At 42.1% G+C, this 18,221-nt stretch overlaps 1 protein-coding gene across 1 annotated transcript in view; it reads right to left on the bottom strand.

Annotated features, from left to right (window-relative positions):
* LOC135189256 (damage-control phosphatase ARMT1-like) overlaps positions 1–18,221 on the bottom strand; it is a 61,976-nt gene that overhangs the window by 2,441 nt on the left and 41,314 nt on the right. Inside the window, exons 10-14 of the mRNA XM_064169409.1 lie at positions 13,490–13,807; positions 7,165–7,365; positions 6,197–6,370; positions 2,197–2,439; positions 1,090–1,326 (exon numbers count right to left, since the gene is read on the bottom strand). Of these exons, the coding sequence (XP_064025479.1) occupies positions 1,090–1,326; positions 2,197–2,439; positions 6,197–6,370; positions 7,165–7,365; positions 13,490–13,807 (1,173 nt within the window). The remainder of the gene's footprint in view (positions 1–1,089; positions 1,327–2,196; positions 2,440–6,196; positions 6,371–7,164; positions 7,366–13,489; positions 13,808–18,221) is intronic.

Raw genomic sequence — 18,221 nt, 5'->3', positions numbered from 1 at the left:
CTGAGGATAAACATCTGGATCACAGATACAATGTGCAGCCAACAGAGCTAGGCCTCATTTCCATATAGACTTTATGTTAAAAGATCAGGGCAGCCCTCTGAAAAAAAATCAGTCTTTGGATGAATTTACCCTCCACAAGACATCTGGACAACAAAGCCAATGGGTTCACTGGAAGGACATGAGGGTCTAGACTTGACCCAGATATCTTGCTCTCATATCTCGGCTACTGCAAGATGTTCAACTTCATTGCAGCAAGTGTGAGTAAACCAAATTGTGCTACAACCACAGCCCATCAAAATACAATCGGCACACTGATGCAGGTTATTAGACTGGCAGGCTTTTGCCAGAGGGAATAGATGAAAATTTAAACATATACACAATCATTTCACTGTATTTCTGGTGGGAAAATCAAGTAATAGCTATACTGAAGGCACAGTAAATGTGTTAATAACTTTCATCAGGAAATAACCTAAGCTGGAAAGCACTCAGAGCTTAAGTCATCCATTTATGTGAATTTTAAATAGAAGATTTCTTTCCAGTTTAATAAATTAATACTTAGACAAAACTCAGATTTTCCTGAGTATTGTGTTGTGGCTTATAAAGTACAGTGCAGACAAAGTTGTAGTTCAGAGAAAGAGCAGATAGGCTGGGATGGGGCAACATTTTTGGTTTGTTTCCTTCACAAGAAGCTGGGAGGAGATACAGCAAAGACAGCCAAGCTGGACCAGCCAGTGGGTATTCGATACCATGCTGATGTCATGCCTGCTATAGAAGGGAAGAGATGACAGAGGTGAAAGAGGGGCTTTGAACATGTGACTGTGACATGAAAACTTTTCTTCTTCCATGTTGGGAACCAAGGCCAAGAGTGTCACAGTATCTCTTTTGTATTGTTCTATCAGACTATCTCAATCCAATTCTCCCTCTCATTCCACTAAGGTGGAGGGGTGGACAGGGCAATTTTGTGAGCAGGTGCATGAAGCCTGAACAATGACATTCACAGCAGTTTTCAGGACAGCTGCTTCACCTATATTAAATTCTCATATTTTCAGTGCTAGCTTAGAAATATTTTCTAAATCCCTATACACCTACCTGTCTCTCTCTTTTCACTGATTCTGCAAGAGTTGTTTTAAGCACCTTCACCTCACTGGTAACTGCTTCTAACATATTCTGGTTTTTTTCTTTATCTTTGATAGCTTTGTGCTCCTTTAAAAGAAGTTCTGATTTGACAGAGGTAAGCTGTTTCTCAGCCTTTTCTTTCATTCTTTCCAGTCTGCCTTGAGACTTACTGAGTTCTTCTATTGTCCTGCTCTGCTCCAAGGTTTTGATCTGAAATAACACAGAGTAGCTAGTGAAGCAGCGGTAAACTTGTCATGCTTCTCATCTGACAGAAAGAAGTAACAAAGATATCAGGAACTTCAATGTGGTTTCTTAAAGGTTCTGGATGAAATCACATATACAGGTGAACTGAGACGTTAAAGACTGTCCAATTTCAAATGAATTAACAAAAAAATAGTTTTGTTTGAAAAACGGTTAGTTCTCTGCAGGTTTTGTGACAGACAAAAATCCACAGTGGGGGTTCACTCTCCACTACCTCCTGGAAAAAAACTGTATGAAAAAGTGTTGTCAAATGTTTTGCTGGTCAGAATTGTTCAGTTGGAACATGCACCTACTTAGCTGTTGCACTCCATCAGCCGCAAAACACAAACTTGGATAAAATCAATCTTCATTTCTTTCACAGGTGGAAAACGATCAATGACTGCAAACTACTTGTATTCACCTGAGTCAGTGCAGGTAATTTATCACTGCTACAATGTAATAAACCATAGGAACAATGAAAACATATCCTGCTAATTTAATATGAGGGAAAAAAAGCTTTTTTTTCCCCCACACACCTGTCAGAGTAGATCTTCTCTGAGAATGTATGGTAAAATGTAAGACCACAGCCATATATCACCAGGAAAAAAAGGGACTCACATGTAGCATTTTTCTTACATTAGCCTCAATATTTACATTGTGGTTTACAGATGCTACTTAGTATTTCAAGACAAATTGCAGAATAACTAAACCATTGCAGTATTATATTTGCTTTCCCCAACTGATGGATTTGGGCAGTTCTCCATGAACACATTTATTGTAAATGAACACCAGCTGGAATAGAAAAACTGATAGGAGCAAAAATGCAACCTTTTAACTCACCTTAAGTTCATTGGTTTCAGACAATTTGGCTTTGAGATCAGTATTTGTCTCCCTTGCCAGATCAAGCTGCTTCTGTATCCTCTCTATCGTTTTATGTAACTTTCTGACAGCAAGATTAGCCTCATCCCTCTCCACAGCTATGGCTGTCCTTACTTGCTTCTCTTCTTCCAGCTGGATTATTTTCTGCCGCAGAAGGTTCATGTGCAGCTCTTTGCTCTCCAGCTTTTCTTTCTGAGCCTTCAGCTAGTTTTCCAAGCACAAAGATAGTTGAAAAAACGACTTGTGCAAGGCAATGGTAATGCATAGATTGTTTTGCAAATTTAATCCCTGAATTGCATAGTCTATCAGAACTCCTATTCCTCTCTTAGAAATGCTGCAAAGCACCATACATATACACTAATTTGATACCTCTTATTACCAATTCTTTGTGTTTCTCCATCCTGAAGTTGTGTGCTTACCTTTTGGAATGATTTTATATGTAGACTGCCCCACATTTGAACATAAAGACCTGTGCATCATTCATAACATCTGAGATTATCTAAGACACTAGTCAAATGCAAGAGGTAAGAGATTCACTATGACTGTTTTCAGTGATGGTTGTTTCCATCTTTAATCAGTTAATTAAAGAGGATTACATTCAGTACAAGGAGAATTTTCATTCAGAAATAAGAAAGCTTTCATCCACTGGCCAATAAAATGCCCACCAGTTTGTTGTGTAATTTTGGTGCTCAGGGGGCTACATATTTTTAGATTACAGGAGCTAAGATGCCAGGCTTTACAACGGGGGAGTATTGACATAGAAGCTATACTCCCTGCTAGAGGAGATTTTATGCCTCCAGAAAATAATATAGTGCTGTTTTAAACCTTAAACAGACCTAATTCTAAGATGCAAACCATTCTGAGAAGCCTAAATCCAGAGCATTTCACTCTGCCGTAATAGGATGACAGAAGGGTATCTGGCCAAACTGGAACAGGTTTGTTCCTAAAGCACAAGTTCTTGCTGGAAATTCTTGGTGACATACAATCAACATCCTACTAGTGTGCATCATTGTCCATGATGTCTCTCTTTCTAGCGAATCATAGAATCATAGAATCAACCAGGTTGGAAGAGACCTCCAACATCATCCAGTCCAACCTAGCACCCAGCCCCATCCAATCAACTAGACCATGGCACTAAGTGCCTCATCCAGTCTTTTCTTGAACACCTCCAGGGACAGTGACTCCACCACCTCCCTGGGCAGCCCAATCCAATGCCAATCACTCTCTCTCTAGGAAGAACTTCCTCCTGACATCCAGCCTAGACCTGCCCTGGCACAACTTGAGACTGTGTCCCCTTGTTCTGTTGCTGGTTGCCTGGGAGAAGAGACCAACCCCACCTGGCTACAGGTAGTTGTAGACAGTAATAAGATCACCCCTGAGCCTCCTCTTCTCCAGGCTGCACACCCCCAGCTCCCTCAGCCTCTCCTCACAGGGTTTGTGCTCCAGGCCCCTCACCAGCTTTGTTGCCCTTCTCTGGACATGTTCCAGTACCTCAACATCTTTCTTGAATTGAGGGGCACAGAACTGGACACAGCACTCAAGGTGTGGCCTGACCAGTGCTGAGTACAGGGGAAGAATAACCTCCCTTGTCCTACTGGCCACACTGTTCCTGATGCAGCCCAGGATGCCATTGGCTCTCTTGGCCACCTGGGCACACTGCTGGCTCATCTTCAGCTTACTATCTATCAGTACCCCCAGGTCCCTTTCTGCCTGGCTGCTCTCAGCCACTCAGTCCCCAGCCTGTAGTGCTGCTTGGGGTTGTTGTGGCCAAAGTGCAGAATCCTGCACTTGGCCTTGTTAAATCTCATCCCATTGGCCTCTGCCCACCCATCCAGCCTGGCCAGGTCCCTCTGCAGGGCTCTCCTACCTTCCAACAGATCAACACCTGCTCCTAGCTTGGTGTCATCTGCAAACTTACTGATGCTGGACTCAATCCCCTCGTCCAGGTCATCAATAAAGATACTGAACAGGACTGGGCCCAGCACTGATCCTTGGGGAACACCACCAGTGACAGCTGCCAACTGGATGTGGCACCATTCACCACCACTCTCTGGGCTCTGCCATCCAGCAGTTCTTGACCCATATCAGAGTGAATCTGTCCAAACCATGAGCTGCCAGCTTGGGCAGGAGCTTCCTGTGGCAGACAGTGTCAAAGGCTTTGCTGCAGTCCAAGCAGACTCCATCCACAGCCTGCCCCACATTCACCAGGCAGGAACCTGATCATAAAAGGAGATCAGGTTGGTGAGACAGGACCTGCCCTTCCTAAACCCATGCTGGCTGGGCCTGATCCCTTGGCCATCCTGTAGGTGCTGTGTGATGGCACCCAAGATGACCTGTTCCATGACCTTGCCTGGCACTGAGGTCAGGCTCACAGGTCTGTAGTTTTCTGGCTCCTCCTTATGACCCTTCCTGTGGATGGGATCACATTGGCCAGCTTCCAGTCTTCAGGGACCTCTCCAGTGAGCCAGGACTGCTGATAAATGATGGAGAGTGGCTTGGCCAGCTCAGCTGCCAGCTCTCTCAGCACCCTAGGATGGATCCCATCCGGTCCCATGGACTTGTGAGGATCCAAGTGGCTCAGCAGGTCCCTTACTGCTTCCTCATGGATTAGAGGGGGACTGTACTGGTCCCTGACTCCATCCACCACTTCAGGAGTCCAGCTGTCCTGGAGACAACCTGTCCCACTAGTGAAGATTGAGGCAAAGAAGGTGTTAAGCACCTCTGCCTTTTCCTCATCCTTTGTCACTATGTTCCCCTCTCTATCTAACAAGAACTGGAGGTTGTCCTTGGCCCTTCTCTGCCATTCAGATATTTAAAGAAACACTTTTTATTTTCCTTGACAGCAGTGGCCAGCCTGAGCTCCAAGTGGGCTTTTGCCTCTCTCATTTTTCCTCTACAAGACCTAGCAACTTCCTTGAACTTTTCCTGGGACACCTCCCCTCTTTTCCAAAGGTGATACACTCTCTTTTTAATCTTTAATTCCTTCAGCAGCTCCCTGCCCATCCAGCCTGGCTGCCTCCCTCCTCGGCTCGTCTGCCGGCTCAATGGCACAGCTGCTCCTGGCCTGCAGGAGTTCTCTCTTGAAGCAGGTCCAACCTGCCTGGACCCCTCTGTTTCCAAGGGCTTTTTCCCAAGGAACTTTCTGAATTAGTTCCTTAAATAGGCTGAAGTCTGCCCTTTGGCAGTCCAGTGTGGAGGTTCTGTTGATGCCCTCCTGGTTTCTCCATGTATTGAACACTCTATAATTTCATGGTCACTGGACCCCAGGCAGCCTCCAACCACCACATCCCCTACCAGCCCCTCTCTATTTGTGAGCAGCAGGTCAAGCAGGGCTGCCCCCCTGGTAGGCTCACGTAACAGCTGGGATAAGAAGTTGTCTTCCACACATTCCAGAAACCTTCTAGACTGCCTCTTCTCTGCAGTGTTTAAGTCCCAGCAGATGTCTGCTAGGTTAAAGTCGCCCACCAGAACAAGGGCAGGTGATCTTGAGGCAGCCTCCAGCTGTTTAAAGAGTAATAAATCAACCTCTTCTTCCTGGTTGGGTGGTCTGTAACAGACTCCAACCAGGATATCAGCCTTGTTGGCCTTCCCCTTAATTCTCACCCATAAAGACTCAACTTCAAATATCAACAGTAGTTCTTTACAGATATAGATGTATGTTTGAAAGTAAACATATATGCACATATAAACATGCATAAGTTCATTCAAGCTGTGAAAAACAGTTATCATATCTTTAACTGACTGGTGAGTTTAGGTTTTTATATATGCAGTCTGTTTGCACAGTTTACAAACACTTAGGGTGGTAGGGTTTTTAATTCCTTATATATATATATACAAAGAATTTCAAATATAGATAGATATGAAGTGCCAATCTGCTGCTTCTAGCAAGCTACTATAGAAATGTAATCATAACAATGTTTACTTTTGAAACAAACAGTAATAGAAAGTCTTTTTTGCCTACCTTCCTTCTTAGGCTATATGCCATAGTCTTGTTTTCAATCACAGCATCACCTTCCAGTTTCACTAACTGCTCTATCCGGGCTAGAATCATGTCCACATTCATATCCAATCCAACTTCTGCTGCTAAGCTATCCAAATGCATCTTCACATTAAGCTGCTCCAGAAATTTCAGAAACTAAGAAAAGGTAAGGGGGGGAAAGTGTAAAATAATAATAAAATGTAATTAAAAAGTCCTAAAATACAATTTAAAAGCAATTACTCCTACACCAGCAAGAAGCAATATGTAGCCAAGTCCACAAGAAATAATGCAGTGGAAGGATATGTTTAGAGTAAACATTCCTGGCAATTGCAAATGCTCCATTTGTCCTTTTTAGTCAGTATTGATTTTGTTCATAAATCTCTGGACCTACAGTGCTTATTTGTTAGCAAGACCAGACCAGGTTTAGTTCCTCTGAAGTAAGTAGAGTAATAGGTATTTGTGTCTTTTTGTTTCATAGTGCTTTGGGATCAAAAACTAAACACAGCAGTAGCAGAAGAAAATGTTTAAATTGTTCATTAACAGGAAAAAACCCAAACACAACAAAAATCTTGTAACTGCAGCAAAATGGAGAGAGAAATCTAAAACACTAGGGGCACACATTGTTCACAAAGGAAGCAGAAGGGAAGAAATAGCTCCATTTTCTGTGGGTTTCCTCTCCCTCAATGTGGTGTATGCTTCATTCATAGAAGTTGCTGGATCACAGATTAATGCAAACCAGACAGCACCAGGCTGTTGATTCTTTGCAGATTCAATTTTCTAAACACTCATCTTGGTCTGGTAACATGCTACAACTTTGTCTTTCTTAGTTGTATTGGGTGGTGCATGGACTGATTGACAGCACACCAGACCTGCGGGCAACAGATGGGATACACCTGTGTCAAAGACGGAAAAGGATCCTAGCACAGGAGGAAAATAATGCATGCAACTACTTTTTGTTTCTCAAGCTTCAGATCGTCTTGTATCAGATCTACAGATAGTAGTTCTTCCTCCAAGTGTTTCAGTTGGTCCTGGAAAGTCTCAGAGCATTTTTCGGCTTTTCTGCTCCTCTCCAAAGCTTCTTGGTACAGTCTGGTCTGATTTTCCAAAGCTTCAGCCAGTTTGGCTACTTGGGCTTCAAGCTGAGACACCATCTGGGTAGCACACAAACCAACAAAAATATATGGGGTTGCAGGGGTGTGACAGCATGAGACAACCAAAAGTGAACAGCAGAAACCATATTGAAAATGAGACAAGTGACTAAAAGGGGCTAAGACCTATAAAAATTAAAAAATAATCTAGACACAAACTTTGTAATATGTTAGTAAAGCAGTAATGCCTGGCTGTCAACTACCAGTCTTGAAAATAAGGCAGTATAGCCACTCACCTGTTGAGGAACTGAGTGGAAAAAACAGGTGACTCTGAAAATACATGCAGCACGTGAGACTGTACGTACAGATAACTAAGACTCAGAGGTCTGCCTGCTAACTGTTAACAGGTGTATCACTAGAAGGTTTTTATGAACAACAACTAAATATATTAATTTTTGTTATCTAGTCAAAGTCCAGGGCTTAAAAACATTAAATCTTACAACATGAAACCAGACCAACAGTTCTGAAGACACTTCTATCTCTACACAGTTACCTTTCCAACACCTACATATAATGCAAGGGCTAAAAGTTGTAAGCGACTTCTATATTCAGTGCTTGAATATATCAAATAATGCTCCTGCCAGACACTGAAAATTATTTCCATCCAAAAAGCTGGCTTGCTTCCCTTTTTCTCTCTTCTTACTGTCAGATAATTATCTGGTTACATAATTATGTTGCATTTGTAACTCAGTGTTCAAACATCTCCAAGCAGCTCTTAATTTTAAGCATCTCTTTGCCTACTATTAATAACATTAACAATATGAGCACAAAACTCCCATTCATTTTAATGGCATAGAAAGGTTTTCAACTTAGGATGCAATTAAATACAGACAACAGTTTGCATCCAACCTGCCTAAAAAAAACCACTGAGAAGTTACTGCTGCTTGTACTAACCAATAAAGCTGCAAGAACACATACACATGTTTAGTGCTTTTCTGCATCGTATATCATTCAGCAGGAAAAAATACAATTCAGTAACTTGTGTTCACAGAGACATGCTGCTGCTGGAGACTCCAAGGCCCTTTCACCATGCTACAGAATGACTCTGGGTGCAACCCTGCCACATGGGGCTTTTACAGCCTTTGAGGTCCATAAATTGAGAAGATGAGTGATCATACCATGGAAGGTAAGACCACAAAACCAGCAAGCCAGAGTAACCTTCATTCCTGGCTTAGAGGCAACAAACAGCTTAAACACCATAGGGTTTTCCTACAACAGAGCTGCACCTTTATTATTCATCCACGCCCGTGACTGGCGATTTACAAAGGCTGCATTTTCAGTCCTGCTCTTCTGGCCTACTCAGTTTCTTGTGGAGCTTGATCAGTCAGTAGACTCCTACCACAGGGCTCCCTTTGTTGTCCTGATCCCTAGTACCAACCCATAAACTTTCAGCCTGCTCATGGCTATTCTTTAGAGACAACTCTTCACACTCTATCCACTTCTTTACCTAAAGGGCAACACCTCCACCCCTTCTTCCTTTCCTGTCTTTTCTCAACAGCCTGTAGCCATCAGTAGCCATCAGTAGCCACACACCAATATTCTCTAATTGCCACTGACATAGCTTTCCTGTAGCAGGATAGCTTTCAACCTCTCCTGTTTGTTGCCCATGCTGCATGCATTGGTAGAGGCACTTCAGCTGGGCTGCCAGCCATGCTACCTTCCCAGAGGGGTACCCCACTGTTGCACCAAGGCATTTAATGGGGGCTACCCTCCTATCTCCTGCTACCTCAGAGGCCGTTTTTTAAAACTAAATTATCAAAAGTGTGTGTGCCACTCAGAATACAGCAGTTCCGAGACCTGCTGACCACACTTTTCTTAACGCAGCAGCACAGGATGCTGTTAGCCCTATTGACCACAAGGGCACATTGCTGTCTACTCTCTGTCCGCTAGGACTGTACTGTCTTTCTTCATGAAGCTGCTTTCCAGCAGGATGTCTGTACTGGTGCCTGGTGTTACTGCTCCCCAGATGCAGGACTCTGCACTTGTCCTGAATGAACTTCGTGAGGTTCTCCTCCACCCAGCTCTCCAGCCTGTCCAGATCTCATTGAATGGCAGCACAGCTTTCAAGTGTGTCAGCCACACCACCACCCCCAACCCAGTTTCATATCAGTGACCTTGCCAAGGGTACACCAAATCCTCTCATGCAGGTCTCTGATGAGGATATTGAACAAAACTTGACCCAGTCCTGATTCTTGGGAACACCACTGGCCACAAGCTTCCAAGTGGACTCCATCACTTATCACAACTCTGTGAACTCTGTTATTGAGCCAGTTACCAATCCACCTCATGATCCAATCATCTAACCCACTTTTCAGGAATTGGCCTACAAAGATGTTATGGGAGACAGTATCAAAAGCCTTGGTGAAGGCAAGATAGACAATATCCACTGCTCGCCCTTCATCTATCCATTTCCTTTATAGAAGGCTATCAGATCAGTCAAGCAACTTACTATAAATGATAAGACAGAAATCCCAAGCAATCTCTTAGCCCTGCAGTTGAATACCTATCACTGGGCATTGTTAGAGTACATGCGGATTTTTTTCCAAATGAAATTACAGTTTTGCCAATGAAGATACCAAAATCACCCTGATTAGGAGACAATGTTCAAGAACACTTCAGATTTCACAGAGAATCTGACTCTAACAGTTTCACAGAAAATACAGCACTTGCAGTGCACAATTTCCTTGCAGGCCTTTTAAAATTTAACCTTTTCTTAGCTGTTGGGCAGGTGCCTGTAGAGAAATCAGCCAGACATCGCTGACTGGGCTTGGCTGTGAAGGTGAACATTCTGCCAGCTCATCCAGTGCATACAGTCCTACGCACACAACTCCCAGAGCAGCTGCAGTGACAATTTAAAAACTAAACCAAACCAAAACAACAAAACAGTTCAGAGAAGGCAGCAAAACACTCAGACAGAGAGGGTTTGCTTTCTCCCAGATTCTTGTGTTGGCCTTTCCCGATCCTGCTAACCTATCCTGGAAAGGCACACTGCTTGCAGCAATGTCCTGACAGAAATGAAGCAATCTTGACTCAGGGACAGGAAAGACCTAATGGCAATTCTCCTCCTGTTATTCATTAGCACATTTCTAATTTCCTGCTGCAAGGCACTGTGCTGCTGGCTAACTCTTAGCATTGCTGCTGGGCTGCAGCCACAAAGAGGCTGTTTTGAAACAAGCTAGGTGAGCACCAGTAACATTACAGGCTGTTATCCTGCCACAAAGTTTCATGACTCACTTTTATGGGTTGTCCACCTAAGGTTGGACAGTTTATTGAAAGGTCTATAAGAAATTCTACATGAATACAATAAAGCTTTTTCTTGATTGACTGGGAGTAAAGCACACATATCCTAACAGTGACATCATATCTCAATCCCGAAATTGACCCAGCGGTGCATGACGCACACATACCAACATGCATATGTCCTACAAATGGAACCTGAGGAAGTGATTTGAAACACTTCACTGTAAACCAACTTTTTTTTTATGGCAAATTCTATGTTCTATTAGAAACAGATTCAGAGGGGCTATGAATGCTAATGCAGAAGCTTTTCTCAGAATAGATGCCAGCACTGCTTTGATAAAAGAGTTCACTTTGGGGCCATGCGAATATTTTTTTCCAGATGAATCACAGCCATAAAACATCAAAGTTACATCACTTAATATATTTAGCAAATATGATAATCCACAAAACTTCAACAACATGACCATTATCATTCAAATACAATGACCAAATTCACCAATCAATATTTACATTTAAAGTTATTATTTATAGTTCAGGAAACAGAGCTACAGATTTCTTTTAGAAAGGACTAGCATTTGGGGGGACTATTGTTAAAAGTATAGCAGGCAACTGCTGTACCTGCTAGCAAGGGCATATTGCTACACTAGACATACCTGACAGCTCTTCTATGTAAAAATAAACCAACAAAGGCTGGCAACTGGAAGACCAGCATCTTAGTTCCAAAGTATAGACTTAGGCAGTGGCAGACTGGAATTGATACCTGTCTTAGCAGTATTAATTTTTTGATTGCAATATTACTGAAAAACATTAAAACAAAAAGGGGGGGAGGGGAGAAAGTGTTAGTTTTGACTGTAAAAGTCAAAGGGGGTGTGGAAGAAAGGGAGGAAGTTTAGAGTATAGCACCCAAATAAATGAACTTTTAGCACTGTTATGGAAAAATACCTGGCTTTCTTAACACCTGTTTCTTTAATACAATCATGGCTATTTAGAGAAAGCGAGAGTTGATTATTGTATATTTTATAATAGTTCTGTAAAAAGATAGGACTTTTCAAATGAATGCTGTTACTTGAAGAATTAGCTACATTCCTCTCAAGCAGCTGGAAAACAAACACAGTGTGAATCTTCCTCGATACTACCGGTTTGTAGGATGACCAGATGCTACCAGTTTGTAGGAGAACCCAGAATGTAAAGCTAATACTAAGCAATAAAATCAGGTGGAAAAAGAACTAAGTAGTATCCACTATGCACATACTCTGGTATATCCACAAAGAGACTAACATCTACTCAACACAGGATGCAAACAGACTTAGCCACAACTGAATACTACAAAACCAGCAGGCCATCTGAAAGCATTCCCAGGACTCAAAGCTATCAGTCAAATTTCTCTATCTCAGCTGTTCTCAGAATAATCCTCTCAACAGTCCACTATATGCCAAAACACAAACCAGTACAAACACCTAAAATCCTCATTAGATTTCTATTTGAAAGCATTTTGCTTATGGAAATAACACTTCATGAAGCACAGCAAAACTGTAAAGAGCCTATACATTCAGAAAGATGCCATTACACTTAGAATGACAGAACAATAGAATCAGTCAGGCTTGGGAAGGACCACAAGGAACATCTAGTTCCAACCCCCTTGTCGTGGGCAGGGACACCCTACCCTAGAGCAGGCTGCCCGCAGCCTCATCCAGCCTGGCCTTAAACACCTGCAGCCATGGGGCCTCAACCACCTCCCTGGGCAACCCATTCCAGCCTCTCACCACTCTCATGTTCAAGAACTTCCTCCTCACCTCCAGTCTGAACCTACCCACCTCCAGCTTTGCTCCATTCCCCCTAGTGCTGTCACTCCCTGACAACCTAAAAAGTCCCTCCCCCTTCAGATACTGGAAGGCCACAATAAAGTCACCTGGGAGCCTCCTCTTCGCCAGACTGAACAGCCCCAACTCTTTCAGTCTGTGCTCACAGGAGAAGTGCTTCAGCCCTCTGAGCATCCTCGTGGCACTCCTCTGGACACACTCCAGCATGTCCACATCCCTCTTTTCACAGACCTTGTTTTCATTGAAATTTGGCACACTAATTCTCAAACTAAGGTATAATGTAGCTTGTTTGTATTTTTTTAACACAGCATTTAATCAAAATGCACAGAGATATTTTTCAGTGGCTTGGAAAAAACAGCTTTTGATTTAGTAAGTTTTAATGATATAATAGTCCTCACTGACAAAATTAATATGCCCATGGAAGCAAGTCAGAAACTTCCGTACAGTGTCAGGATACTGACATTGGGCAGAATGTATTCTGGCTCACTGTCCTCCTGAGCTCTCCCTTCACTACCTGTACATGTGCACACTCCTTTGTAAATGCTACCAGCCAAAATGCCACAGACCCAAGGCCTTTCTCCTTTCTCCTGATTTAAAAAGTGTTTAACAGTAAGTGTGAAAATACTTTTTTCTTTTTAGGTGCAAGTTTTGAGGACTGGAGGGAAAGAAACTGCCTAGAGCAAATCATCAATTATGTTTGCTTTGAGAAACAAATCAGCCCTTGAAGTCGCCACTGTAGCAACAATGCACATGTTCTACTAAATCAGAGACCACACAAACACTTTTGATGTCCACTAAGTAATATATTGAAATTTGGTTTCAGTGTCAACTGAAAGATCATTCCATGTCTTTTCTTGTTAACACTATTATTTTAATCTCTGACATATTCCTACTTAATAAAACACCACTACTTTTTGCCCATTATCTCAATAGACAATAAAATTAAAGGTTTCTATAATTTAAGAACCTCTGCAGAAGGAAACAGTAATCTAAGAGAGCAAGAAAATGGAAAATACCCAAAGAGAATAAATGTACACATTGGGCAAGCACAGTAGTTGCTGACTTACTATTTCTTTACTCTCCTCTTTGCAGTTTATTTCTTGGATCCTCTCCAAAATGGCCTTCTCAGAAGGTTTAACCATCGTAGATCTACTACTAAGTAGGGTAGCAATTTGCTCTTTAAAAGCTACTGAAGATCTCTGAGCAGTCCTGGCCTCTTCTCTGCTGCTCTTCAAGTTTCCATCCAGCTCAGTGAAAGATTTCTCCAGATTATGCAGTTCCTGCTTTGAGGCATCCAAAGATTTCTGGTTAGCAGTCAGTTTATCTTGGAGGTTTCTGATCTCCATCTCCAAACTCTGTTTCCCTGTTACAGCACTTTCAAGATCCTGAAACATAGAAAATTAAAGCAGCTTTTTAACATTTCTTATAACCTCTCTGCTTTACACACAATGCAGGGAATAACTCAGAAGCAGGAACTATTTTCAATAGTAAAACTATTGATACCTTATTTGTTCATTCAGATGATATGACAACATACAGTGAATAAGATGTAGCAAAAAGCCCAAGTACTATAACTTGGAGGGGAGAAGGGAGAGGGACTGTTTCATTTGGAAGGAATGTGCAGTGCTCATCTAGTCCAACTGCCTGACCAATTCAAGTCTGACCAAAAGAATACACACAAACTCTTTGAATATAGTGTTAAGAGCAGAATCAGAGGTGATCTCTGAAATGAGCTTACTGGAATGTGACAAAAAGTCCTGACATTATATGCCAAAATGGGAAGTAAGGGACCAAACAAAAGAATGATGATCACATTAATACAGCATAAAAGAAGGAACAAATACTCCAGTACAAATTTAACTCCAAGAAGAAATTATTTTGATTGTGAACACTTGGAAAATTTTTCCAAAAGGGAATTATTCTGAGCTATGTCATCATCTGAAGAAAGCAAAATCCATAATACCACATGGCCAGGTTTTCCTTGCGAGTAGAAGGAAGTCAATGAAGATCTATGTGTCCTTCCACAGAGTCTACAACTGCCCTCCCCTCCCTCCGCCCCCAACCCATCTGTTGCTCAGCTGGGCTGTCAGTGTGCACAACAGCAGAGGGACTAATGGGATGGCAGTTCTACCTAGTTTCCTTGTAATATTCTTTCTAAGAAGTCAGTCCCTTCCACTTCAGAAGTCATAAGCTCAAAACCAATGTCATCTTCAGGTAGGGAAACAGTACTGCAAACAAGGCTACCTGGGGAATAGCCCATAGGATTTACTGCTCAAGGACATTCTCAAATGCTGTGGTTCATTTTGTCACGGCTTTCAGCCCTTGACACCCATGATCCTTTCTTCCTAAGCCTAGAGCTTATTTCCCCTTTCCAGTGGATTAAGACTTGGTCTGAAAAGAAATAAAAATAGCCAGGACATTTATCTCTTACATTAGTTGTATATAAAATAGTGACCCAGAGTATGGCAGAGCAGGGAGTCAGAACTGCGTATCCTGATCAATGACAAAAAACAAATGAGAACAGAAAAGGGAAAGAAAAAAATAACCCAACTAAACATAAATAAAAAAGAATATCTCTCCACCAGTCAGCTTGTGAACCTCTTTCTTTTCCCCACAATACCAATATTAAGACTGCCCATATATATTCATAGACAAGAATAAAATTTGCAGTGAAACCAACTAAAAGTATAGCAAAGGCTGAAAAATACTTCAGGGTATTTTCTGATGGATAGGAACAAATGGACAAGAATATTACTTCATATAAGACAAAATTATTCCAGAGAAGGCATATTTATAGAAACTGACTGAAATTCTCTGGACATTTCAGTGGTTTCTCAGCAAGTGGATTGATACAAACTACGATTCTGTATATTGGAGTGAAAGAATTGTCCCCAGTGCAGCTGTGACTGTTTGGGGGTCTCTAAGGGTCTGTGTTTGCTTGCTGTGTAGCCTAGTAAGTCATTTGTATTAACAGAATACTTGACAATAAAACAGCAAATCTAAGAGCATTTCTGTAGATCAGTAGTGAGGATGGGGGAAGGGGGGGGAAGAGTTTGAGAGGCACCTTTGGAAATAAAACACAAAAATACAATACTACATTTTTAAATAGCTTCAAAAAGGCAAACAGATAAAAGAAAACAAACCAAAACAAGCCCTGTCATTTAGAAAATTAGTTACTACTAGTCTTGTCTAAAGTAATTGTAGAACTCTTTTAGAAACATCTTGGCACAATCCTGTGCCATCTTCTCCTTCTTATTCTAAATAAGTTCTATTAATAGAAAATTCCCACCTGTGCTCAAAATTACAGCAAAGAACAGAGAGTGGTTTATTTCAATTACAGTTTTAGCAATGTATAGTTTTGCTTCCAGAAAAGGAGTGAAAAAGTAGTTTGCCAGTACCAGAGAGCTTACCTAATTACGACTTTGCTTTGAATGGTGAACATCTGCAAATAAATGCAGCTGAATCAAAACACTGAGGTATAAACCAAGGAACTACAATCTTGTTCATGCCCAAAATAAAAAAAAAAATGCAAGTAATTTACAGGATGAAAAGCCATAAAAGACAAAACAGTAAGATTAGCAATAATTCTTCTTAAATGTCTCTTAATGGAGAGCATTTACACTGGCTAGCTTCAGCAAGGTCAGTCTGACTGTGATTGTTGAATAGTAGCCAGAAATTTGGGGACTGTGACCTGTAAAGGAAGTATCCCAACTAGAAGCAAGCCTCTATGAGCCCAAGCGATCAGTGCAGGCTGAGAAAACAATTTCCACAACAGAATGTTGGCAGGATGGAACCACAACAGCTTGGGTTTTCTCACTGGCTCCTCAACATTCATGGCTGATGTTCCATGGCTCTGAAATATGAAGGTTTCAGTGTGCACTTGTAGGATCAAAAAACCTACCCAATATTGACACAGAGCAAATTCTGAAAATAGGAAAAATATGCACATTCCTGTTAAAAAAACCCTGATAATTACACATCTCAAGTGGATTTACCCAGGGTAGACCCTGTCAGTGCATGTGTGTTAGACACCAGAGATACAGCAGATCTATGAATGCCATGCTCACCTGCAGACATAGAAAGTAGCAACAAAGGCTCTTCAGCTATTTGAGGATGATGCAAAAGGGGGCATATGGCACAGTGATGTATGTAAAGTTACCCACTCAAGCTGGACACAGCCTGCTCAGGCTTACCCACTGGCATCCTACCTGCTCTACACCAGAAGGGGTAAGAGTACCCAAACCATTGCACAAGGCACTGGCAAGGCCTTCCTTATGGAATATTAGGTCAGATACATCCACAGACAATGCATTCAAGCTGTAACTTCTGTTTTTCAAGCAGAGAAAGAGATACTCTTTTATAAGAAAAGGCTAGAAGAGCCTGTGTTTTAAACAGCAAAACAAAATGAGGGAGATATTGTCACATTAAAGAGGCAGGAAAATGAAAAAGAAGAAAGAAGGAAGGATATTAATACACATCTTCATTCCATTTGTGTCAGTATCTACAATGTATTATTTTCAAGCTGTGATAACTCTCCCTTAATATGCTCTATTTTTTCATATTTCTCAAGATGTCAGCTAGCACCTCCTATACACATGTCGTGGAGGGGATTTCTCTATTCCTCCCCTGTTAGGGGGAGGTGAGAAATTAATTTGAGGTGGTTTTGATTTTTTATAAAATTATTTATTAAAATTAATATTTACAAATTGATACCACCCCCAACCACTATGAAATCCAGGGTTCGTTTGCAAGTTTATGAAAATAGCTTGGGATATTTACAGGGATTGACTATTAAGTGGAAATATCAAATTATTAACAATTATTGACAAAGATTTCTTAGGCTTAATGCCTCTTAACAACTCTAGTGTTTCCCCAGCAAGGGCTGAAACTATATGTGCTCCTCAGATAGAGATAACTTATATTACAAAGGAATTAAAGCTTGCTTAGGATGTGTTGCTCTTGAGTATTAATCATTAATCACCCTCCCAGGAATCATCTGTCTCAGCGTGTGCCCAGTATTGGGGTCTTGGTGAGCTGGAGTCTGTCCCGGCTTGCAAGGGATGATAAAGCTTTCCCAGTCTCTGGGGTAAATTGAGTTTTCTCTAACCTTTTCTCCTGGGGTGATCTCTGCCTCGGAGCTGCTGCTTCTGGAAGCCATGTGTCCAGGGATGGTCACCTGGCAGGATTCCAGGTGCAGGAGAAGGATTTGGTCCGTGTAGCTTCTGACACAGTCGGGCAGCTGGCAAGCTGCGTTTGCAGGTTTGCAGACTGTCTGAGGGTCTGCTGGCCCTGGGTCTTTCCAGAGTTACAGGATAACTGGCAAGTAGTATTTATGCCATGCTGCAGGGAGATTTAACTCCACAGATGAATCAGGATAGCTCCAGGCTTTAGGCAGGGGGTCTCTCGGCTCCCCATATATGTGTGGTGCAGGCATGAAAGTGCTCTGCTTCTCAGAGGGCTTGCAGATAGCTTGGCTGCATCTTGAGATCAATGAGCGAGGTCTAAGCCTCTGTAATGCTTGCAAGTGAGCAAGGCCTGATCCTGTGTCTAGGCCAATGCAAGCAGGTCAGGGCAGCAGGGTGCTGCTGTGGATCAGAGCTGAGTCTAAAATGCTCTAAGCTTCTGAACTGGGAAACAGTCTGGATTGTCTGATCGGACTGAACAGACTGACTGACCACGTGGTGCTGCTGTGCACCCCTCTTTATAGGCTCTGGGGCCGAGATTTGTGGCTCGTTGGACATCTAAAATGACCAATGAGGTTGGCAGTAAGCCAAACCTTGCCCCAATAGGCAATAGAGA

This window comes from Pogoniulus pusillus, chromosome 31 (genome assembly GCF_015220805.1).
Source record: "Pogoniulus pusillus isolate bPogPus1 chromosome 31, bPogPus1.pri, whole genome shotgun sequence".
Classification (NCBI taxonomy): Eukaryota; Metazoa; Chordata; class Aves; order Piciformes; family Lybiidae; genus Pogoniulus; species Pogoniulus pusillus.
This window is presented reverse-complemented; position numbering and strand designations above follow the sequence as displayed.